Raw genomic sequence first — 23,036 nt, forward strand, 5'->3', positions numbered from 1 at the left:
CGGGTTTCTTTTGTTTTAGAGCTCGAGACCACAGATCTTTGCTGGCTTCTCATCCAGACATAGCCAGATTTCTGAAGGGTGCCCTACATATCAGGCCTCCGGTGAAACCGCCTTTCCCTTCATGAGATCTTAATGTGGTTTTTTTTGAGGTGTCAGCCATGCTCCTTAAGAGTTACTGAAGGAAGTGTCTTTGATGGATCTGACACTCAAAATGGTTTTTCTAGTGGCTGTGACATCGGCGAGAAGGATCTCAGAACTTCAGGGTTTCCTGCAGGGAGCCTTTCCTTAAAATCATTGACAATGGAGTCTCATTATGCACAATTCCTTCTTTTCTGCCGAAGGTGGTTTTGGCATTTGATGTCAATCAGGAAGTCAGATTGCCATCATTCCAGTCTACAGGAAACAGGACTGGATTCTAAAGAAGCTGGATGTGAGAAGAGTGCTTCTTAAATATCTTGATGTGACCAATGAGTTTAAGCTCTCTGACCACCTTTTGTACTGACCAATCCAGCTAGGCGAGGTGCGCCAGCGTCCAAGGCCACTATTTCCAGGTGGATCCATAGGATCATTTCGTCAGCGTATGTTGTTTGTAGGGAGCAGTCCCCCATTTCTGTTAAGGTGCATTTGACCAGAAGTGTGGCTTTATTGCGGGCTGAAGCCAGGGCAGTCTCCCCCGTGGAGACTTGGTCCACTCTACATACTTCTGCTAAGGTTTTACAGAATGGATGTGGTGGCAAGGGAGGACTCTGCCTTCGGTACTACGTGCCGGTGCAGTCATCCCACCCTAGATTTCTGGGACCTGTTTTGTATGTTCCACTTGTCCAGAATGACACACCTATTGCACTAGAAAAAGAGATTAGGTTCTTAACTTGCTAGTATCCTTTCTAGTAGATAAGTGTCATTCTGGACCTCCGCCCTGTCATTTATTTTCTGTGTCTTCCTACAGTCTCATTCACAATGTTCTTGGATGCCAGTCAGACTTTAAAGCCATGAAGAGTAGTCTATTACTAGTGTAATTTGGGATACTAATTTAGCTCCTTTAATGCTTGTGTTGGCGTGTTTGTTTCCACGTTTGTTGTTGTTTCATATTTGTTTTCTTTCGAGCAGAACAGTCTTATTAGTTAAAGAGGTTTCTCCATACTTCTACTTCTCCTAGGTTTTCAAAAGGGCTCTTGCCTGCTTGAGAACTAACTGTAGGTGGCAGTAGAGCCCTCTGAAGTAGGAGGATACAGAAAAAATCTGGAGTGGATTCCTTCTGCAAGGCTCGCAACTATGGAGAAATTACCCGCTTGTCCAGAATGACACACCTATCTACTAGAAAAGATATTAGCAAGGTAAAAGCCTAATCTCTTTTTAGTCATTAGAGGTTGCTTTATTGAAGTTGTTTTATATGAATGAGTTTGGTTTTGTGGTGTTAGTATTTAGAAAGTGTGTCACACAATCTGTCAATTATTGGTTACATATACAGTTTGTAATTTGAAAAATTAGGCATTGGTGAAATCTCCAAATTTAAATGTTTGCATATTTGATATTTAAATCTTTATAGAGGTTGATAACACACAGGCTGACAGAACTAGTTCTGTAGTTCATTAAGTATATTGGGTATACTGAAGAAAAAATGTTAGATAAATTGGGCTACTGATTAGGTTTGAACAGATGATCAACACAACACCACTTTTTCCTTGCCTTATGATTATTAAAAACTTAAGAACCAACAGTATAGCTTACATCCTTGGTCTTCACTCCCAGTTCTTGAGGGCCTCCAGTAGGCTAGACTTATAAGTGACCCTAATGAAAAGACATGATTGAGATTTGCATACATATATTAGGGGGGTATCCTGAGAACTGCCCTCTTGGTGGCCCTTGAATTGGGAGTGAAGACAAGGGCTTACACGGTAGATTTTTTTTTTTTTTCTTGGAAAAATAACTATATCTTTGAAACATTTCTCATGGAAGATCAAAAGAGAGAACAGGATTTCAATGAAATGTTGTCATCTGTTTATTGTTAGCCTGAAGGGCATATGTTTACCATGTGTACTGAATAAGTCTTCACTGTTTGGGTCTATAAAAACGAAAGTTAGGTTTAGTAAATAAAAACATGCTTATCAATATTCAGCAGCATTGACAATCACATTTTTAAAAAATTTCTGCCCATAACATTTTAAACAGATAATGCATATTCTCATGCACATCATTCTGAACAAGTGGGTCGTGAATCCAAACCCACACACTGCAGAAGGTAAATCACAATTTTTCAGCTCCTCCTCCTTCATCAATGGAGTGTACTGCCCCCTTCAGTTTTTCCTTTTGCACATATATATGAAGATGTGTTTCTTTTGCTGTTTATAGCTTTTTCTTTTTGGCATCAAATTTTGGAGGTTTCTCACATAGGAACTGAAGCAGGCTGAGACACGTTTGCAGCACAGACTGTTACAGTCTTTAGGAAAATCGGGATAGAGGGGTGTCGGCAAACTGAGTTTTTGGCAGTTTCTAAGGTTGCCTCTTCCAAAATACTATATTTCATTTTTGGAGTTTGGCAATTTTCAGCCTTTCTTTGGTGCCAAAATGCTGCTACAGTGGCCATCTTGGATTTCTCTATTTTATTTTTAAAGTTTTCAAAAATGTTGTGTGATCATGGCACTGAGGTCTCTTCAAACCCAGCATGCACCCAAAAATAGGGAGAAAAATCCTTAGACTAATGTAGCAGTATAGAACTAAAAGGTACAAATCAAAACTGCTTTCAATACTTTTCACTGGCAAAAAAACTCCCTCACAGAACAGCTCAGGTTTAGAAAAGGGTAAAGTCACCTGGAGGCATGTTCAAGGACTTAGCTGACAAAAGACGACTTGAGCTCCAACGCTGTCACGTCTTCTCAAAACTTCCCAAAAAGCGACCTTGTTTCACCAATGTTTTGGCTCATCAGGGGAATAAACAAAACACCCTTGAAGAGTGCAGCTAAGCTAATGACATAGTAACTCCCTCGTTTACACACCTAATGATTGATGGGTACAAAGGTACATGCTTTTACATTGGTGGAAACACAGGTACATGCTTTTACATCTTGATCACCTGCCCTTTGCCTCATGCTTTACCTCGTGATCACCCTCCAACTCAGCACTTAGACAAGGGCCTGTTTAACACGTGGACAGTACCTGAGTCTTTGCACGTCCTAAATGCCTGTCAGCTGATGTCCTTTCCAAATAAGGACTGCTTAAGTTAAGGGTTAATATGTGATGGGTCTTGTGACAAGAAAGGAGGGATTGGAATACCTCAGCATTCTGTCACAAAGTGCTAACACTTTCCTTGCTTAATGAGGGGAGAGGGAATGGGAATAATTCATAATTTTTTCACAGGGGTTCATAATTCTTTCACAGGAGCGGTGAAATCAGTGTGCCGATCTCGCTCTGTCTCAGAATGGCAGAATGGCGTCCCTACATCCTGTACGGCTGGGAAGGCCATTAAAACGGTCACACAGGTCAAGGGCGATGGACGCCGATTCAGAGGAAGTGAGCCATCAACAGGCTAGAGCTAAGGGCCATTCAGCTAGCATTGCTAAAGTTGGAGAGATTCTTGAAAGGCAAAGCAGTCGGTCTTCTTGGACAACGCCACAGCAGTGGCTTATGTCAATCAACAAGGAGGCATCAAGAGTGCTTTGCTATGCTGGAACATTTATTTGTTCAGATGGGCAGAGGACCACCTGCAAGCAATATCAGTGGTGCATGTAGTGGGAATTGACAATATACAAGCTGATTTTCTTAGCAGACAAATGCTACATCCAGGAGAGTGGATGCTGTCTCCAGAGGCCTTCCAAATCATTGTGCACTTATGGGACCTCCCAACCTTCGATTTGATGGCCATGGCAGAGAACAAGAAAGTGAAGTGTTTTTTTTTCAGTGGGTTTTTTTTCAGTCACAGATGCAAGCCAGGAAGCACTGGCCTGGATGCCTTGGTTCAACCCTGGCTGGAAAGGGAGCTCTTGTACATGTTTCCACACTGGCCCATGATAGGCTAAATACTACGCAGGATTGCAAATCACCCAGGAATGGTTGTCCTGGTAGCCTTGGATTGGCGTCGGAGACCTTAGTATGTGTATCTGATCCGACTTCATCTAGAGTTGCTGATTCAGGGGTTAGTGGCCTTAGAAGTGCTGGAACGCTTTAGTCTTAAGGCATGGCTCTTGAGCATGGGGAGTTAGCACATGGAAATATTCAAAGGTGGTTATTGCTACCCTACTAAGAGCCAAGAAGCCATCCATGATCTCGGCTTTATGCTAAGGTCTGAGAGATGTTTCAGCACCGGTGTATTAGAGAACAGGTGGAACTGCTGTGAGCTACAGTCTCAGTGGTGCTAGCTTTTTTTTCCAAGCAGGATTCAAAAAGGGGCTAGCAGTAAGTTCTCTTAGAGTAAAAATTTCAGAGCCTGAGGGAGTCTCATTAGCCTCTCATCCAGATGTAATCAGGTTCCTAAAGGGGATGCTCAGGTTGCGTTCGCCTATTCTCCAGCTAGTTATGTCTTGAAACCTTAACATTGCCCTACAGGGACTGACCAAGTCTCCATATGAATCCTTACAGCAGGCATCTTTGATGGATTTCTTGGTTAAGACAGCCTTCTTGGTAGCTATCACTTCAGCAAGAAGGGTCTCAGAGTTGCAGGTGCTTTCTTGCAGAGATCCCTTTCTTAAGATTTCAGACCCAGGGGTTTCCCTGCACATGGTGCCTTCCTTCTTGCTTAAAGTAGTTTTGGCTTTCCACGTCGACCAAGAAGTGTGCCTGCTGGCATTTATCTCCAAGGGGTTGAAGAAGAAAGACAAAGTTCTCAGGTGGTGGATGTGCAGAAAGTATTGCTCCGGTATTTCGAGTTCACTAATGAATTTCACCTCTCCGATCATTTATTTGTGCTCACCAGTCAGGCTAAACTGGGCAAACCGGCTTCTAAGGCTACTATCTCCAGATGGATTTGCAGGGTCATCAAGTCAGCTTTACATTACCTGCAGGAAACAGCTGCCAATAGCTTTGAGAGTGCACTCGACCAGAAGCATTGTTTCTTCATAGACAGAGACCCAAGCGGTTCTCCCTTATGAGATCATTAGGGTGGCCACCTGATCCACCCTTCATACATTTTACAAAGTTCTACAGAGTGAATGTAGCGGTAAGAACGGATGCAGCCTTTGGATCCTCAGTGTTGAAGGCAGGATCTTAAATCCCGCTCTAGGCTCAAGACACTGCTTTGGTATGTCCTACTTGTCCAGAATGACACCTATTGCACTAGAAAGAAAGATTAGGTTCTTACCTTTATAATTTTCTTTCTTGGAAATAGGTGTATCATTCTGGAGCCCCACCCTGTTGTTTCTGTGACTCGCCTACTTACTGCATACTGTCTCAAACAGAAATTACAGTTTCTAGCCTGAAAAAATTCAGGTCTGCCAGAAGATTACAGGAGGGCAGACAACTGTGTGAAAAAAAAAAAATGGTTTTTTGTTGTTGTTTCACATTGTTTATAACTTGTGTTTAGAATATTTATTGCAGAACAGAACTTTTATTAGGGAATGTACCCATACCACTCCTTGTATTTGTTGTAGGGGCTATCGCCTACATTGGTACAAACTGAAGGGGGCAGTACACTCCACTGGGGAATGAGGAGGAGTTCAAAACTGTGATTGATCACTTCTGCATAGTGTGCGGGCTTGGATTCACTACCTACTTGTCCAGAATTATATACCTATTTACAAGAAAAAGATTATTGAGAACCTAATCTTTCCTTCAGCACAGTTGTATGGATAAGTGATAGCACTAATTAGATATAGCTAAGGAGTTTCATTCAGGACTGCTTTTTTTGCAAGCCTTCTTAAATATATGGATAGCAGATGAATATTGGTGCTGTGTGTGCAGTTAAGAGTGGAACTACTAACTTCACCCTCTTTCTTCATGGGTAGTGTTGTGGTCAGAGGGATTTTTTTCTGTCACAGATAGGGGACTTTATACGCTTAGCAGCCAAACATATAAGTTTGTTTGAATGTTGACCTGATGGATATTTTCAATAGAACAAAAGATCATATCCAATCTGACATGCTTTTGTGTATCACTGATACATTTTGCATAACTGCACTGGTTCAACAAAATTGACAATTTTTGCATAAGATGGTCTTTAACTGAGGAATGTGTATGTTGCAAAAGCAGCTGTTATGGTGTGTAATTTTTTTAATTTTTTTTTTTTTTGTGAAGGCTTCAGAACAAACAGATAGGTCTCTTCAGACTAGCAGTGATGCATCTCTTCCCTAGGAGAGAAATATGCTCTGGAACAGCCCAAATGGGCAAATTACCATCTCCATGGGAGATGGAACACTAGCTAGCTGACCTTAAATTAGGCCTAAAATGTTTGCAAGAGGAAATTTGTACTTTGAGAAGTGTCTTATACCCCCTGCAAGAAATGATAAATAAATATGTAAAATAAGGAGAAACAGTGGATACAAATGAGAACTTGAATTTCATTGTTGCTACTGTAAAGTAGGGGATTCTTTTTCTTTTGAGAAGTTCTTTTGTGTGTGGGGGGGGGGGGAGGGGGTAATGTTTGTTTTTTTACAGCATATGCTTATTTTGAAATGTATTAAATTAAAATCCTTTGAATCTTTTGACTGACATTAGTTACACACATCTGTCTATATCCATTCCTTCCAGCTTGTTGCATTATCAAGCAGGTGCTGGTGCTGGTTATGTGATCATGTTTATTAAGTTGAAAGTCTCCACTGAATACCTAAGAACTAGAAACTGTGTCACTCAGTTGTAGTAACACTGTAAGGTACCTTCACCAGCAAAATAACAAGGCAGGGAATACTAACTTTGCAGTCCATTGCTAGCAACCCAGTTGCTCAGAGCTCATGTGGTTTAAAGGGTTCTAGAGTTCTTTTCATTAAGTTTAAATTGATAAATTATTTCTGCGCTAAAACAGGTTGAAAACTTTCAAATGCTTCAGGGTTTAAACCTTCTGCCTTCTTGGTTCTTAGTGCTTATATACTGTATAATGTAGCAGTGGATAACTTGTACTTTTTTTTTTTTTTTTTTTTTTAATATCTGCTGTATTTTTCAAGGCTAAGTACAAAAGGTGCAATAACCTTTTGTTTAAAACAAATTGCATACTTGGTCCAAGGGACTAAAACAATGTCGATGATGCCCTGATAGTACAGCTAGAAATTTTGCGGTTTGAGGAGGGCACTGAGGCCAGATTTTGAATGCCATTTCATTGTAATCATGTTGGAAGAATTTCCACTTTGATAACGCAGTTACAATTATGGAATCTAAGGGCTCCTTTTACTAAGCTGCGATAGCGTTTTTAATGCACGCAGTATTTTAGCGCGCACTAAACCCATGCTATGCAGCTAGAACTAACGCCAGCTCAATGCTGGCATTAGCATCTAGCACGCGAGGCATTTTAGTGCACGCTATTCCGCGCATTAATGCCCTAACGCAGCTTAGTAAAAGGAGCCCTAAGTGACATGGGAGGAGATATTTATAAACTTGCACTAATGAAAGATAACTGGCTTTCATATTAGTTTTCCAGATTAAAATACCATCAAGAAAAAACGTCAACTTGTAATTGGAGTTTCTATCCTAAGCAATTTAATTCTAGCTCTTCTTTTTTTCCCAATATGATTGTAATACTTTTTTTGGTAACCCAGTGCAAAGGTAGCCTGTTGTAGGCTTTTTCAAACAAATTTTGTATTTTTTTAAAAGAAGCATTGTTGTGTTCAATAAAAAAGACAAATCAAAATGTGTTTTATTTGATTTAAGTTCTTGGCAGCAGACAACATTCAATTTTCTATATCATTCTCCCAGGAGAGCTCAGAATGGTTTACATTAATTTATTCAGGTACTAAAGCACTACTGACTTCTGGATTGACTTCAGTCTTCAGGTTAAGAATGAGTTCTGTTTTTTTTTAACTGTTCTTAAGTTGAATTTGTATGTAACAATGGCCAATCAGGGACTTCCTTAGACTCCTCCCTAAGGAAGTCCCTGATTGGTTGAGGCACCCCAGGCCCCTCCAAAAGGAGGAGCCTGAGACCTCAGCCAAGCAGGGCCTTTAGCCCCTCCTGTGCATCTGATGATGCATCAGGGCGTGGCCCAAGGCCACACTTGTGGCGGAGAAGGCCTGGAGTGGGAGGGACAGAGCACCCCTCCTGCTCACAATGATATTACAAAGGGAGGGGATGGGCCAGGATTTAGAGTGGAACAATTACAACAGACTATATAACAAATACTCTAAATCCTATTACGTTCTGGACTCATGCCCCCAGAAATCATGAAAGCGGCACCTTTAGTATTTAAACTATCGTTGATGCAATATTTGGCTCATAACCTAAAAAACTGGGAAGTTCCTCTCTAATAATGATCACATAATAATAACCCAATTCTAAAAAATCGAAAAGAATCTTCAACTATAATATCCAACTACAGACCAGTAGCATCCATTCCGTTTTTGTAAAAATTATGGAGGGATTGGTACACACCCAACTGATGGATTATCTGGATCAGTTCTCTCTCCTACATGAAACTCAATCCGGTTTTAGACCGTTATTCAGTACTGAGACAGTAATTGCGGCTATTTTAGACAATCTGCGCTTACTGTTTAGTAAGGGCCTTAATGCCCTGGTTATGCAATTCGATATGAGTTCTGCCTTTGATCTAGTAGACCATGGGAAATTGCTGCAATGCCTAGATGCCATTGGTATCAGGGACGAGGTGCTGAATTGGTTCCGTGGCTTCCTTATGTCCCGCACTTATCAAGTACATTTTAATTATGAACTTTCAGATACCTGGAGCAATCCATCCGGTGTGCCACAAGGGTCTCAGCTATCTCCATTGCTCTTCAACGTCTACATGTCCTCACTAGGCACGCAGCTAACCCAGTTAGGGATAAAACTATTTAGTTATTCAGATGATTTTACGATCATCATCCCATTCGTTAATTCTATCTCTGAAACTATTCCTAAAGCTTCAGAAGCCATAAACGTGATGGAGCACTGGATGACAACCTTTAGGCTCAAACTTAATTCAGAAAAGACAACTTTCTTTGTTGCTTCACCACATCCGCTTGACACCAAATCACCACTATGTATCAATAATCTTAATTACCCTATCCAACCTACCATAAAGATACTAGGTGTAACTTTGGATCAGTGCCTAACCATGAGAGACCAGGTGGACTCCTTGATCAGAAAGGGATTTTTCACTCTCTGGAAACTCAGATCCATTAAAGCTTATTTCGATACAGCGGCATTCAGAACCCTAGTCCAATCCCTCATACTGAGTCTACTTGACTACTGTAACATTGCCTATTTAGCAATTTCCCAAACGAACATGCAGCATTTACAATTGATGCAAAATGCAGCGGTCAAACTGATCTTTGGGCTGAGGAAGTTTGACCACGTGACACCCTACTACCGGCAGCTGCATTGGCTGCCAATGGAGGCGCGCGTAAAGTTTAAATTTGCCTGCTTCTGCTTCAAAGCACTACACGGACTTGCCCCTAAATATATAACTGACCTTTTCGTCTTCTCAGCCAACAGACACAAGAGAAGCTCACATTCCAACTTCGTTTCCCCCCCAGTGAGAGGTTGTAAACCGAAAAAACATCATGAACATCTTCTCTCGCACCAAGCAGCATCATGGGGTAAAGACCTATAACATTTGCTTTCGCCCACTACTTATGAGGAATTTAGAAAACGTCTGAAAACACACCTGTTCCTAAAGTATCTAGAGTATCTAGACAACTGATCCTCTCTTCTCTCTCCTCTCTATAGCGATTAACTCGTTCTATTGATCACTCTCTCCTCAAAAATGGATTTCCTATCCTATTAACGGTAACCCTCTTTCTTCCTCCCCTCTTCAAGTCAATCAATTTGTACCTTTGCTTAATCTTTGTAAACCGCATAGAACTTCACGGTATTGCGGTATATAAGCTGCTGTTATTATTATTATCCCCTGCAGTACCTTTCCTATAACTCAAAGATTGTAGGATAGCAGCAGATCCATATCGTTACCTGCATGTACGAGCCTTGACAGCTCGGCAGCCAGTTGTTCCAGCCCAGGGTCACAGCTGCACATGTGCTCCCTGCTCTGTCTTAAAATTGTATCACACACTAATCAGGAGATTGCTGAACACAAAGGCATGCATTCATATCCGCCCAACTGTGTGCTAGCCCACTTGCAAAGCTCTAATAACCTGGGAAGCTGAGTTAAAGCATGTGGCACATGGTCCAGCAGCCCCTCATGCTCAGCTACTTAACCTCCCGCTGGGTTCTCCACAGCTACAGCATCAGAGACAGTACTAAAGGATGTCTCTCTGTCCAGCAGGACTTTTCTTTTGCTGCTTCCCACCTACAAGAAGTTGCATCAATGTGGTGGGATGTGGCAAAGGATAGGTCCTGCTGGCCAGAGAGGCAGCCTTTAGCACTGTCTCTGATTTTTTAACTGTGGAGGACCTGGCAGGCAGGTAAGTAGCTGGGGGTGGGGAGGTGCTGGATCTCAGCACATAGAAGAGATGGTTTGGCTGCAAGCAGCCCCTACCGTTGGGTGGCCCTGGGCATTTTGCTGAGCTCACTCAATGGTAGCTATGCCTCTTCTCAGTCCTCAAGGGCCATAACCCAGTTGGGTTTTCAGGATTTCCCCAATTAATACAGATGAGATCTATTTGCATACAACAGAGGCAGTTCATGCAAATAGAATTCATGCATACTCATTGGGGGAATCCTGAAAACTTGACTGGGTTGCAACCCTCGAGAACCAAGGTTTCCCACCCCTGCTCTAGACTAACCTGTGCCTTCTGCAAAACTGAAACTGGCATCTTGTTTGGTAGTACTAGCTTTGGCAGTACATTCTCTCCTTTAGTAGTACTGGTGACTCAAGAGCAGGTCTTCTTTCACCAACATCTCCCAGAAGAGGTGGTGGAAACAGAGACTGTCTGAAGTCAAGAGGGCCTGGGATAGGTACATGGGATCTCTCAGAGAGAGAAAGAGATGATGGTTACTGTGGATGGGCAGACTAGATGGACCATTTGGCTTTTATCTGCTGTCATGTTTCTATGCTTTTCTGTCCAGCACCATTATCTCCTGCTCTCCTTTCCCGCACCCACATACGGAAGGATATAGAGGTGCTGCACCACTGTAGCAGTATACCTTCATTCATGGTACCCTGCACTAGAGCTGACCAAATTTTAGCTTTGGTGACAAAAATCCAGCCTGCAATTCGTATTCAGCCTGATTTTGGTTTTGCACTACAATGCTTGTTCATTTTCAGCTGAAACTTTCCCTCCCTTGACCAAAAGCAGAACCCCGCTCTGTCCATCCCTGAAAAAGGCCCCATTCTGCGGCCCACATTGACTCCATAGTCAAAATGGCTACCATGATTTCATGCAACAGCCTGTGAGAGTGGGATCTGCTTTTGATCAGAGGACGAAGCAGAATGGGGCCCACCTTTGTTAGGGGGGGAGGAGGTATAACTGTACCATTTTTGGTTTTAGAGTGATAAATTTTGGTCATAGATTTGGTTTTAGCTGAAACCGAAAAAAAAAAAAAAAAGTTTGTGTAGCCCTCTATCCTGTATAGCTGCATAGGTTAGCTGAGTCAGAAGTTAAGAAGCAGAGCTGTGCTGTGAGTGAGAAGATAAGCCAGGGGTCAGTAGCTGAGCTAAGAGGGAAGCCAAACCAAGAATTTGCTTCAATTGATAGCAAGTACTACTATTAATTATTTCTATAGCGTTACCAGACGCAAGCAGCGCTGCACAGAGTAGCCAGTAAAGATGTAATAATTAAAAAAAATAAAGAAACACATATAATGTGGGAGTTGTGCACTTGCAAACTCCATCCAACTCTCTTCTTGCTTCTTCCTGCTGACATGCAATTTCTTTGAGCTGATACAGCATGAGTCCACTGTCTCCCACAGGATGTAGCAGGGAGAATAACTTTTATTTTCTGACAGAGGGAGACGTTCCTCTCCATTCTCCTTTCAATTTGCGACTTGATTTGTTTTCTTTATTATAGCGCTACCAAAGAAGAGCAAATTTTTGGTGTGAATAATCTTATTTTATTGTGAAAAGAAAATTTGGATAAATTGTACGGCTTCTACAAACTGGTAGAGATTACATTTAAGAGGAGCAATTTTTAAGAGAATTTTCAGACCATGGAATATGCATACCCACAACTCCCTCATGCTTTCCCATATCCTTCCAGTAAAATAGCAGATTAATCCTGGTGAGATGCAGTGCTGGAGGACATGGGGAAATATAGCTACTCACCTCGCCAGCTAACATAAAATCTGTACTAAAACTAATTTTCTAACCTTTAGCAGGCTTTTACAAAGCTATGCTGCCATGCAGTGCAAGCTAAATGCTGAGCTGCCTATAGAAATAGAACAGGCAGCTTGGCATTTAGCATGTGCTGCTTAGCAGCATAGCTTTGTAAAAGGACTCGTCTGTGGTTAATGTCATGTCTTTGGCCTCTCATTCTCTTTTTTTTTTTTTTAACTTTTTTTTTCTAGTCTTCCTACATTTCATTATAGAGATGTTTGCTCCAAATTGGCAGAGTTATAGGGGAGAATATTGTGGGTATTCAGGCACCCACAGAGCTGGCAGCTATAGGGCCAGCTGGAATGATCTTAAATTTCTACCAAGTACATAGATTTTCAAAATTTCCTTCAGGTGTGTAGGGCCTTTGCACATGATATTAAAAATTAAGAAAAAAAAGCCAGTGTAATTCACCCAATTATGGTGTTACATAATCATACACCTTCCCCAACAATAATCTAGGAGCTATATTCTGAATTGCAACCTATGCTATTGATATTTTGGAAGACAACTACAGATTGAATTACTTTAGTATATTTTTGAGAAAACAAACAAATGCCAGGGACAAAACCACTAAATATTTGCAATAGAGATAGTAACAACAAAGAAAGTAAAAGTTTGCAAATGCTGCATGTACCAAAGATATTAGATCATTAGATATGGGGGACTTTGGAGAAGGAGCAGTGCTCCACAGCACAGTAATTTTTATTTGATGATCCTAGAGCAGTGATTTTTAGGCTTGGGATTCCCTAACTGCAGCTTCCCTGCCCCTGAAGTTCTGAGTTTGGTCAGACACAAGGCTCGATTTGTACATTATACATTGTTACCTGTAAGGGCAATTAGTATTATATGGATGTTCTTATGTTAATAAATTGTCATCACTAAATGGCTCCTGTGACAGCCAGAGACTTTGTTCCATCTTTCTGTTTTTAGATCTACCAGTACTTTTGGGACATAGGTCCTCCTCTTTTCTGATTTGGTTGCTCAATTTGGCAAGACCAGGTCACATGAAATGTATATAATTTATTTTCTTTTAAAGTTGGTGTTAAGACATCAGCACCAAGGTGAAGTGAAATATGGGCAAAAACCCTGGTATAAAGTGTCACATTTTATTTACATAGAATAGGAGGGAGGGAGGAAGGCTAAACAAAGCGAAACACATAAAACGAGGAGGCCTAGTGATTACAGCAGTGGTTAGTGAAGTTTTAGGAAGCCAAGATTCCAATAGCCCTTGTGACCTTGGGCACGTCACACAACACTCCATTATGTCAGGTACAAATATATTATAGTCTAAACTATCTACTAACTGGAGGTCCCTGAATATAACTCACTTCTAGAAAGGCGTAAGCTAAATAACAACCCCCCCCCCCAAATAAAAACAAAACCCAACAACCAAACCCGAAAATAAGGCGCACGGAAGAGTAACAGCCAGGGTGGCAGAAATGCCGCGGACCGGCAGGCGGCAGTCTCCCTCCTTTCTCTCCGTATTTTCTCCTCCTCTGTATGTTTTGTTGTCATCTCCATTGAGGGGCGATTTTTTTTTTTCTTCAGAGCAGGAGGAGGAAGGAAGGAAGGGCTTTACTGTGTCTGAGCGTGCGAGAGCAACCAGGACGTCTGCACCGACCTCCGCCGTCATGTCCTCCGAGAACGGCTCCGCGGCTTCGGCCGGCCGGGTCGCCAACGGCTGCTGCACCCCCGGCCAGGTGGGCAACAAGGTGACCGTGGTGCTGGGAGCGCAGTGGGGCGACGAAGGCAAAGGGAAAGTGGTGGATCTGCTGGCCCAGGACGCCGACATTGTCTGCAGATGCCAGGTAAGCGGAGAGGAAAGAAAAGCAGCCGCGCTCGCCGCCTGTACTTAACGCTGATTAAAACTTTGCTGAAATGTCACCTTGAGCAGTTTTTTTTTTCTGCTGGATGCCAGAAATGAGGACGGGGAAAGCGGGAGCCGTTGATCTTTCGGGACGGAGGAAGTGCGCTGGCAATGGTTTTTGACACCAGCAGCGGCCTGGGCTGCAGATTTGCAGCTTTCTCGGAGATTAGGAAGTGCCGTTAGCGTTGGGCTGTAGCGGCCGGACCTGTACTTGCATCATCCGCTTAAGTTCCCGATCATTGCTTTCGGCTACGGATAAGGCTGGGTGAGGTTGTATTTTGGGAAAACCCTGAGGGGTTCCGGTATCTGCTTTTCTCGCCGGTTCCTGGAGATTGGAGGCCCCTACTGGACGGAAGCGAATCGGCGTGGGCCTGCGGCCCTCGTTACTACGCTGCAGGGCGAGAAGTCATTCATAAAATGCAGTGTGGTAGCAATACGGAGACGCAGCATCTGGCTTGCACTATGTACGCACTAGAGCGGCATTAAATTTGCTCGGTTTCCTTCTGAGTGCATGTTGTTATGTTAAAAAACATAGTTTAGGGACTTGCTTTGATAAAACTGAATATATAATTTGGGTGTGAGCTATTTACACGATCGTGTGCTGTCTTGACTGGAAGGTAGTTGAAATAGATATCCACACTTCCTCAATTGATTCCTGGAAGGTGAAGAAGAAGAAGAAAAAACAAAGCTTTGTTTTGGCGGGAAGCTTGCTTTGTGCGCTTCCTTCGGAGGTCTGAGGGATTTTTCCGCATGTGGTCCTAGGGGTTTTTCTTTTGTGGGCTGGCGTCTTGAGTTAGTTAGTGTCTGGGGCTGACAGCTGTTTTCCAGCGGGGCCTCACTTTTTCCTGTCATGACGTTGAATTAATTCCCTTTTTCTCGCTGTTCTCGTACATTGATTGTAAAACGCCTTGCTATACTTTTGAAAGATGGGTACAGAGAGTGCCTCAAATACTAATAAATAGTGTCTTTTTTGAAGGCAGTAAGCATGTGGTAATTTTTTTTTATTCTTCTCAATCTTTTGTCATAAATAAATGACAAGTCAACATAATTCAGATTGGTAGGGAAGTTGCTGTGGCCCTTTCCTTACAACCTTGAGCTTGATTTGATGTCTTACTGTTCCCTCCCCTTCCTATTTGTTTTACTCCCTCAGTCTTTTTTCTTTACAATATTGTAGTTCTCCCCACTTTACTCTTGTATGCTAGCCCTCCCTATGTCTAGTATGTAAGGTCCTCATTTGGTCCCGTCTGTAATTTGGAGTTGGTTCCCCTTTTTATACGTTTTATTAAATTGTGCAACGCTTATAATTTTATGATTTTAATTTAATCAAAATTTTAATAAACTATGAAACTATATGGTTACCAGACATCCTTGAAAACCTGGTCTTGTCCTCTTTTTAGAGGCCTGTCTAGGTGCCTGGAGAGATTTCCAAAACTTGGCAGTTTGTCTGAGTTTTGGAAATCCCCGAGCTCGGAGCCGCTTCTGGAAGTCCTCTGCGCATGCATGGCCGTCAACATGATGATGATGTGCATGTGCCATCATCATGTCGATATCTGTGCTTGCACAGAGGCCCTTCTGATCTCAGGGAAGGAAAAAGGAGGTTTGGCTGAGGCTGGGTTGGGGGGACAGAATGGATCTAGGTCAGGTGTCTTCTTTTTTTTAACGAGGAAATCTGGCAACTCTAGATTTGAATGAGGTCCTATAGATGAAAGGCAAGGCTCTGGGATGGTGTGATAATTCCCTTGAGCCATTTAGGGCCCAATTCTATATATCACTTCTAAAAAATTGGCGCTGACTAGCCTAGTGCTAACTAAGCTTCTATAAAAGTTATGCACACTTAGCACCACTTATGAGTGATAACTTTTAGGTGCACCCACTTAGACCAGCTAAAACCAGGTCTAAATGTGTCTTAAGTTGTATGCACATCGACGCATATTCAGTAAACTTGCCATAGCTTTAAACCATGCCCATATTTTAGCATCATGCACTGCAACTGGTGCATAACTTTTATAGAATTGTGCCTACCAAGTTATGTGCATAACTGCCAATTAATTTAAATTAACATCAGTTATGAAATGTTAATTGTCAATTATTAGCACCAATTAGGCCTATTCATTTAAGTTGTATGCGTACATCAGCAGTATACACAAAATGTACTTGCACAACTTTAGGTGCCCTTTATAGAATTTTGGGGTTAGTCCCTATCCCTTTCATTCTATAACAGGACACTAATTGTGTTTGACAGAATGCAAAACTATTATAGTCATACCCATAAGTGCTAATCAAGCACTCAGTGATATTCTATAACTTATGTGCACAGTGTGTAAATGCAGGGGGGGCGTGTTCACTGGGGGAGGGGAGCATGGGTGGGTTCAACATTATGTGTGTAACTTACAAAATACTGTAAGTTACATGTTAAAAGTGCTGCATTTGGACATGCACACATTTACACCATGCTACGTATAGGCATGCAAATGACAGCTTATACTGCTATTCTGAAAGAACACTTGGGTTTGCAAGTGCTCTTATAGAATAGGTTCACAGCCTACCTAACTTGTAGCACCAGTTATAGTATTGTCCCCTCTATGCCTTACACTATGACGGTTCCTTTTTTAATTAAATACATTTGTGACTAACTTTTGAAGACTATTCTTCATTGATCCTATAAAAATAAATCCCATATACAGTATATTTATTTATTTGTAGCATTTATATACCACTTACAGTCTAAGTGGTTTACATTCAGGTACTCAAGCATTTTCCCTCTCTGACCTGGCAAGCTCACAATTTACCTAATGTACCTGTATATGCTTGTTTCTAGTGCAGAGGGCATAGCAATTCTGGACAGTAGAGTTTATATCCCATGTTCTCGGGGGGTGGGTTTGGGAGGTTGGATAGGGCTTTGAAAATTGTGGAAATGAGCATTGGAGCTGTACCACACTTGCTCCCCTTTGTTTTGTTACTGGAAGTTGTGGTCAGCCTTTCTGTTATCTTTGAATGTTGTTGTGGCTTCTCATTTCCAATAAACATGATTGAAACATAGCTATACTCGTGAGTAGTTGGAGAAGGCATCCAAAGCTTTCTTCACTTTGCCTCTTTGTTCCTGGGCCTAGCCACCCCTACTGAGGTTTTCCTTCTCCAAGCGAGTTGAGAAGGTGTCTTAGTTCCACTCATCTTCATCCAATACAAAGAAGTTACAATGATGTCTCGCCAGTATCCAAGACTCCCCACATAGGAGGGAAACTTTCAGAGTACTGGGAGGTCTGGGAACAGATAAGCTTGGCACAGATAGGTTTTGGACATCATTTGAGAAGGTTACAAGCTAGAGTTTTGTCTGCTTCAGGAATTCTTTGTGGATTTCATGGTGGGGGGACTGGAGAAAGTGGCCAAAGTCTGAGCGACAGTACAGAGACTGCTGGATATACAAGCAAAAGTCAGACCCAGACGCAGACCCAGACGCAGAAGAGAATTCCAACAGATACTCTATACAGTTTATCATGCTCAAAAAAGGCTCAGAAGATTGCAGACCAACTCTGCTTCTAAAGTCATGCAATGCAGCCCTCAGATTGCCCAAGTTCCAAATGGAAATGGTGTGCTCGGTCATTGCCTCAGTAGCACCGGGAGATTTTCTGGCATCTCTGGATTTTATTTAAGCTTATCTACATCTTCCCATCTAGCTGGGAAGTGCTGGCATGGACGCCCTGGTACAACCATACCCACAGAGGAGCTGTTGTATGTGTTTCCCCTTTGGTCAATGGTAGGTTGGGTCATTCAGAGAATTGTGAACCATCGAAGATGGGTAGTTTTCATGGTGCCATACTAGCCTTGTTGCCCCTGGTATGTGGATATAGTCAGACTACAGCGAGACAAGTGTCTCAAGCTATGGCCTCACACAATCCTTCTCTCCCAGGTACCAGTTGCCCTGGAGGATCTGGAACGCTTTGGGCTTACAGTATGGCTCTTGAGCGTACAGCCCTAGAACAGAAAGGTTATGCAGAGAATGTCATTACTGCACTCCTGAGATTAAAGAACAGTAGCAGCTTATGTGAAAGCTTGGAAAGCATTTCAACACTTGTGCGAAGGGCATAATAAGATTCTAGCAATGTTGGACGTTTGGATACTTCTCTGATACTTAGAGGGGACAAACCAAATTTCATCTAACAGATCATCTCTTTTGATTTGACAAATTTAAGTTGCCTGGGTAGGTTAGCCTCTAAGACTACTATCTTCAGGTGGTTCTGCATGGCCATTATTATGGTGTACATTGGCGGAAACAGCCACGGATTGCATTGAAAGCTTCTTTGTGGGCGGAGTTCTGGGTGGTGCCACCAGAGGAGATATGTAGAGCAGCTACATGGTCCTCCCTCCATTCTTTTACTAAGTTTTGTAGAGTGTATGTGGCAGCATGAAAAGATGACGCTTTGGGGGCTTCAGTCCTGGGAGCAGGCGCATCTGCTTCACTCTAGGTTTTGGGGACTGCTTTATTATGTCCCTACTATCCAGACTACTATGCCCTTCTGCTAAAAAGATTATCAAGATAAGAACCTAATCTTCCCTTCTATTGCAAATGGCATGGTAGTCTGGACATTCTGCCTGACAGTTTTTGGATGGAAGAAATTGCGTTACAATTAGTACTATTATTATGGGGGTGGGGGTCAGGGATGGAGCTTGGGTGGGGGTACTTGGCTTGAAGAAGTTGAGAAACACTGGTGCAGCACACTTGCACTTAATGTCTTCTTGGGGCTGCTGTTTGAGCCATTGAAAGCAGCCTTCCTAAAGGACTTCATACAGGAGGAACCAAGATGGTGATCTGGTAGCACGTATCTGGAAGAGTTTCGGTGTAGTTGAGGAATTTTTGTCTTTTCAATGAGCGACTCCCTAGCCCGATATGGGAAAAGAAGAGGAAAGGTCCAAGGAACTTCCTTTTTCCCCTTACCGAGTTGATGAACAACCCTTAACCAATTCCGGTCTAAGCCAGTTCCAGATAAAGCTTGTGCTTCAGTCTTTCCCACAGAGTTCTCGGCAGGAAGCAGCATAGACAGAGCTTCTCTTAGTCCCATTGTAAGGATGAGACCACCTCAACCTGGAAGCAGTTTTGCTGCAGAGGGTTGACGCTTGCAGAGCCCAGAGTTGGCTGAAGTGGAAGCACTGGAGGGACTTCTGCAGTGATTTCTTTACCTTGTGAACCCACCATGGAAGTTTTTGCTCCTGTTCTTCCTGTAGTTAAAGTTGTGAGTGATGTGATTACTACTACTCATATTTATCACTTATATAGTGCTGAAAGGCATGTGCAGTGCTGTATATTTTGACATTTAATAGACGGTCCCTGCTTACAATTTAACTTGGACAGACAGACAGACATGACATATAGGCCCAAATGCAATAAGCAAACCGGTTGTGTACCGATCAGTTTGCGAGCCCTTTGCGACCAAATTTCCCTCAACCCCATTCATTAAATCCTGTAACGATCCAATCCCGACCCTCCCATGCAAATTAGCAAAACCCCATTCAAAATAGTCAAGCGATTGATTCACTAACAATTGCTTGGCTATTTTGAGTTGGGTTTTACTACTGACAAACCTGACTGCTCAGGCCTGTTAGAAATTGAGTTACCGTCAGGTCTGCAGTTTTTTTGACATGCCTGCCTGTCTTTTTTATTCATTTTTTTCCTTGGCACAGATATTTTGCGTGTGTTAAGCACACAAAATATCTGCCCCCTAAAAAAAATGAATAAAAAAGACAGGCAGGCCTGTCAAAAATATCCCCACACACAAATACGCCCCCCAAGCACGGCTGCCCCCCACCCCTGACCGGTATGACCCTCGCCCTCCCTCTCCGTGACCGGCCCTCGCCTCCCCTCCCACACAGCCCACCCACCCCCTGCACCAAAGAGTTGGGAGCAGGATGGGTGCTCAGTCCCTCCTGCTCCTAGGCTTCCCAGCCCCGCCCATCCTTGTTCGGCCCAGACGGTTGGGCCTGGCCCACCCACCCTGGTAGCTTTAAAATAGTTGAGAGCAGGAGGGGTGCCCGAACCCTCCTCCTATGCCGCACCAATCTTCAGGAACAGGAAGAAAGTCCTCTTGCTCCTGCTGCTCTGGCCGGCTGCCTAGGCCTCGCCTTGGCGCATATATTAGAAGCAAGAAGCCAGTACATGCTGCGTTGCACTCTGTGGATTTTGTGTTCCTTAATATTTACGCTCCTGTTTTGGATCATCCAGATTTTTTCAAAGATCTTCAGCTGGCGTTAGTTGAATATGACTCTTGTTCTCGAATATTGGGCGGAGATTTTAATCAAATTCAAGATATCTATATAGATCGATCATCCTCTTGCAAACCCTCTTGCAAACCCTCAAAATCTAAATCTTTTGCAGCTCTACATGCTTTAAAAGAAGCCTTTTCTCTTGTAGATCCATGGCGTTTACTGTATCCCAAAGGTAGAGAATATTCACACTTTTCACCACCACATAATACCTACTCGAGAATTGATTTCTTCCTTCTCTCCTCCTCTCTCATTCAAGACGTGACAAATACTTTCATACACCCAATAACTCTTACAGATCATGCAGCTATTTCATTACATTTATCTATTTCTGCCTCACGTAAAGAATCTCCCTCTTGGTGACTTAACAATACTCTGCTTTTAGATGAGGTAATAGTAGAAAAAAATCAAATCTTTTACTACCGAATTTTTTGAAATCAACACCAAAGATCCAGAAATTTGTCCTTCTATTATTTGGGAAGCTTACAAAGCTTCTCTCAGAGGTGAATTGATCAAACTTGCTTCCTGGAAAAAAAAACAATCCATCCAAAAAGAAAAAGAACTGGAAACCTCTATTAAAAATTTAGAACTACAACATATGTCCAACCATCTACAAGATCAATCCTTGCTCCAACGTATTCAAAACTTAAAATATGAATACAATACTCTAGTCTCATGTACGGCCCGTCGTGACATTTTCATTTCCAACTCTGGTCACTATATGGGAGATAATCTTATGGGTCGCCCTTTGGCTAGATATCTCAAAACTAAATCAAAACGCTTGCACATCTCAGCTGTTCAAGATTCATCAGGACAATTAGTCAGAACCAGATCTCTGATTTCTTCCCAATTTGAAAAATTTTATACTACCCTATATCAATCTGATTTTTCAGCCTCTGAAATGGATTTAGATTAATTTCTATCCTCACTAGCTCATCCAACTATATCGGAATCTATTAAAGCAAAACTGGATGCTCCTATAACTATATCTGAGATTTTAAATGCTATAACCTCTCTACCCACTGGGAAAGCTCCGGGCCCGGATGGCTTTACAAATGAGTTTTTCAAATGCTTTCGAACCCTATTGACTCCTCAACTCCTTGCATATTATGATTTCCTTCACTCCACTCCGGACAAACAATTTAATTTCGCTGAGGCCACGATTGTAGTTATTCCCAAGCCAGACAAAGATGCTACTCTGGTTAAAAATTTTCGTCCTATCTCTCTTCTTAATTTGGACTACAAAATTATGGCTAAATTACTTGCACTAAGACTCACCACAGTGATCCCATCTCTCGTACATGGAGATCAAACTGGATTCATCAAATATAGATACATTGGGGATAATCTTCGTTTATTTCATCATATCAATGCTCACGCCAAATCAATGTCGGATCCTGTGATTGGTCTAGCCATTGATGCCGAGAAGGCCTTTGACCGAGTGGAGTGGCCTTTCTTATTCCGAGTACTGAAATGGTACAACTTTGGTTCTTTCTTTACAGACTGGATAGAAACATTATACAGACAACCCACGGCTCGTATCTTGATTAACAACTCTCTCTCTAATAGATTTTCCCTCCATAGAGGTACCCGTCAAGGCTGTCCCCTTTCACCATTATTATTTGATTTAGCATTGGAACCTCTATTGACAGCTATCAGACAATGTTCCTTAATTAAAGGTATTCCCTCGTCCAATCGAGAGATTAAACTAGCAGCTTACGCTGACGATGTTCTTCTCTTTCTCAAAGATCCTCTTATCTCTTTACCTCATTTTATCCACATCGTATCTCAATACTCTCAAATATCTGGATATTCTGTTAATTGGGAGAAATCAGAGATTTTTCCGCTAAATGATCACATTTCCTCCTCAGATCTAGCTCAATTTCCTTTTCCATGGTCACAGGGAGCTGTAAAATATTTGGGGATTTTAATACATAAAGACCCATTACTTGCTCAGGATCTCAATATATCTAAAATCAAAAACTTAGTTTCAAGTACTACATCTCATTGGTCCCCGCTTTATTTGTCCTGGTGGGGTAGAATAGCCTCTATTAAAATGACCTTAGCCCCACAAATTAATTATACTCTATCTATGCTTCCCCTTCTCTGCCATAAATCACTCTTTCATTGGCTTAATATGAAAATTACTGAATTTATTTGGAACAAGGAACAAGAAAAAACCTCGTATTGCTCTCGCCAAGCTGAAGGCCTCTAAGATTAATGGGGGCTTAAATTTACCTGATTTTTATTATTACTACATCGCCTCCTTAGCCAAATACGGAGCTTACTGGATTGTTGACTCATATCCACAGGATAAACCAGCATGGTTTGAAATGGAAAGCTTTTTATGTGCACCACTACACATCTCTTGCTTCCTTACAGTGTCGATACCTAGACACTTGAGAAAATATTCTTTGTTGAGTGCAACGCAACATGCTTTTCAACTATTAGATGCAGCGGCTGAGATCTCTGTTGCTGAAGGCCCACTTATGTCCCTTTGGAATAATTCTAAAATTCAAAATAAGGGTAGATCCCTTTCATGGAAGAGGTGGCAACGGGCAGGGGTGTGGTTTGTTC

The 23,036-nt window shown here is 42.2% G+C and overlaps 1 protein-coding gene across 1 annotated transcript in view; it reads left to right on the plus strand.

Annotated features, from left to right (window-relative positions):
- Positions 1 to 13,710: 13,710 nt before the first annotated feature.
- Positions 13,711 to 23,036, plus strand: part of ADSS2 (adenylosuccinate synthase 2) — a 247,389-nt gene continuing 238,063 nt past the window's right edge. Inside the window, exon 1 of the mRNA XM_033936570.1 lies at positions 13,711 to 14,145. Within this exon, the coding sequence (XP_033792461.1) occupies positions 13,777 to 14,145 (369 nt within the window). The 5' untranslated portion in view covers positions 13,711 to 13,776. The remainder of the gene's footprint in view (positions 14,146 to 23,036) is intronic.

The sequence above is a fragment of the Geotrypetes seraphini genome, chromosome 3 (assembly GCF_902459505.1).
Source record: "Geotrypetes seraphini chromosome 3, aGeoSer1.1, whole genome shotgun sequence".
Taxonomy (NCBI): domain Eukaryota; kingdom Metazoa; phylum Chordata; class Amphibia; order Gymnophiona; family Dermophiidae; genus Geotrypetes; species Geotrypetes seraphini.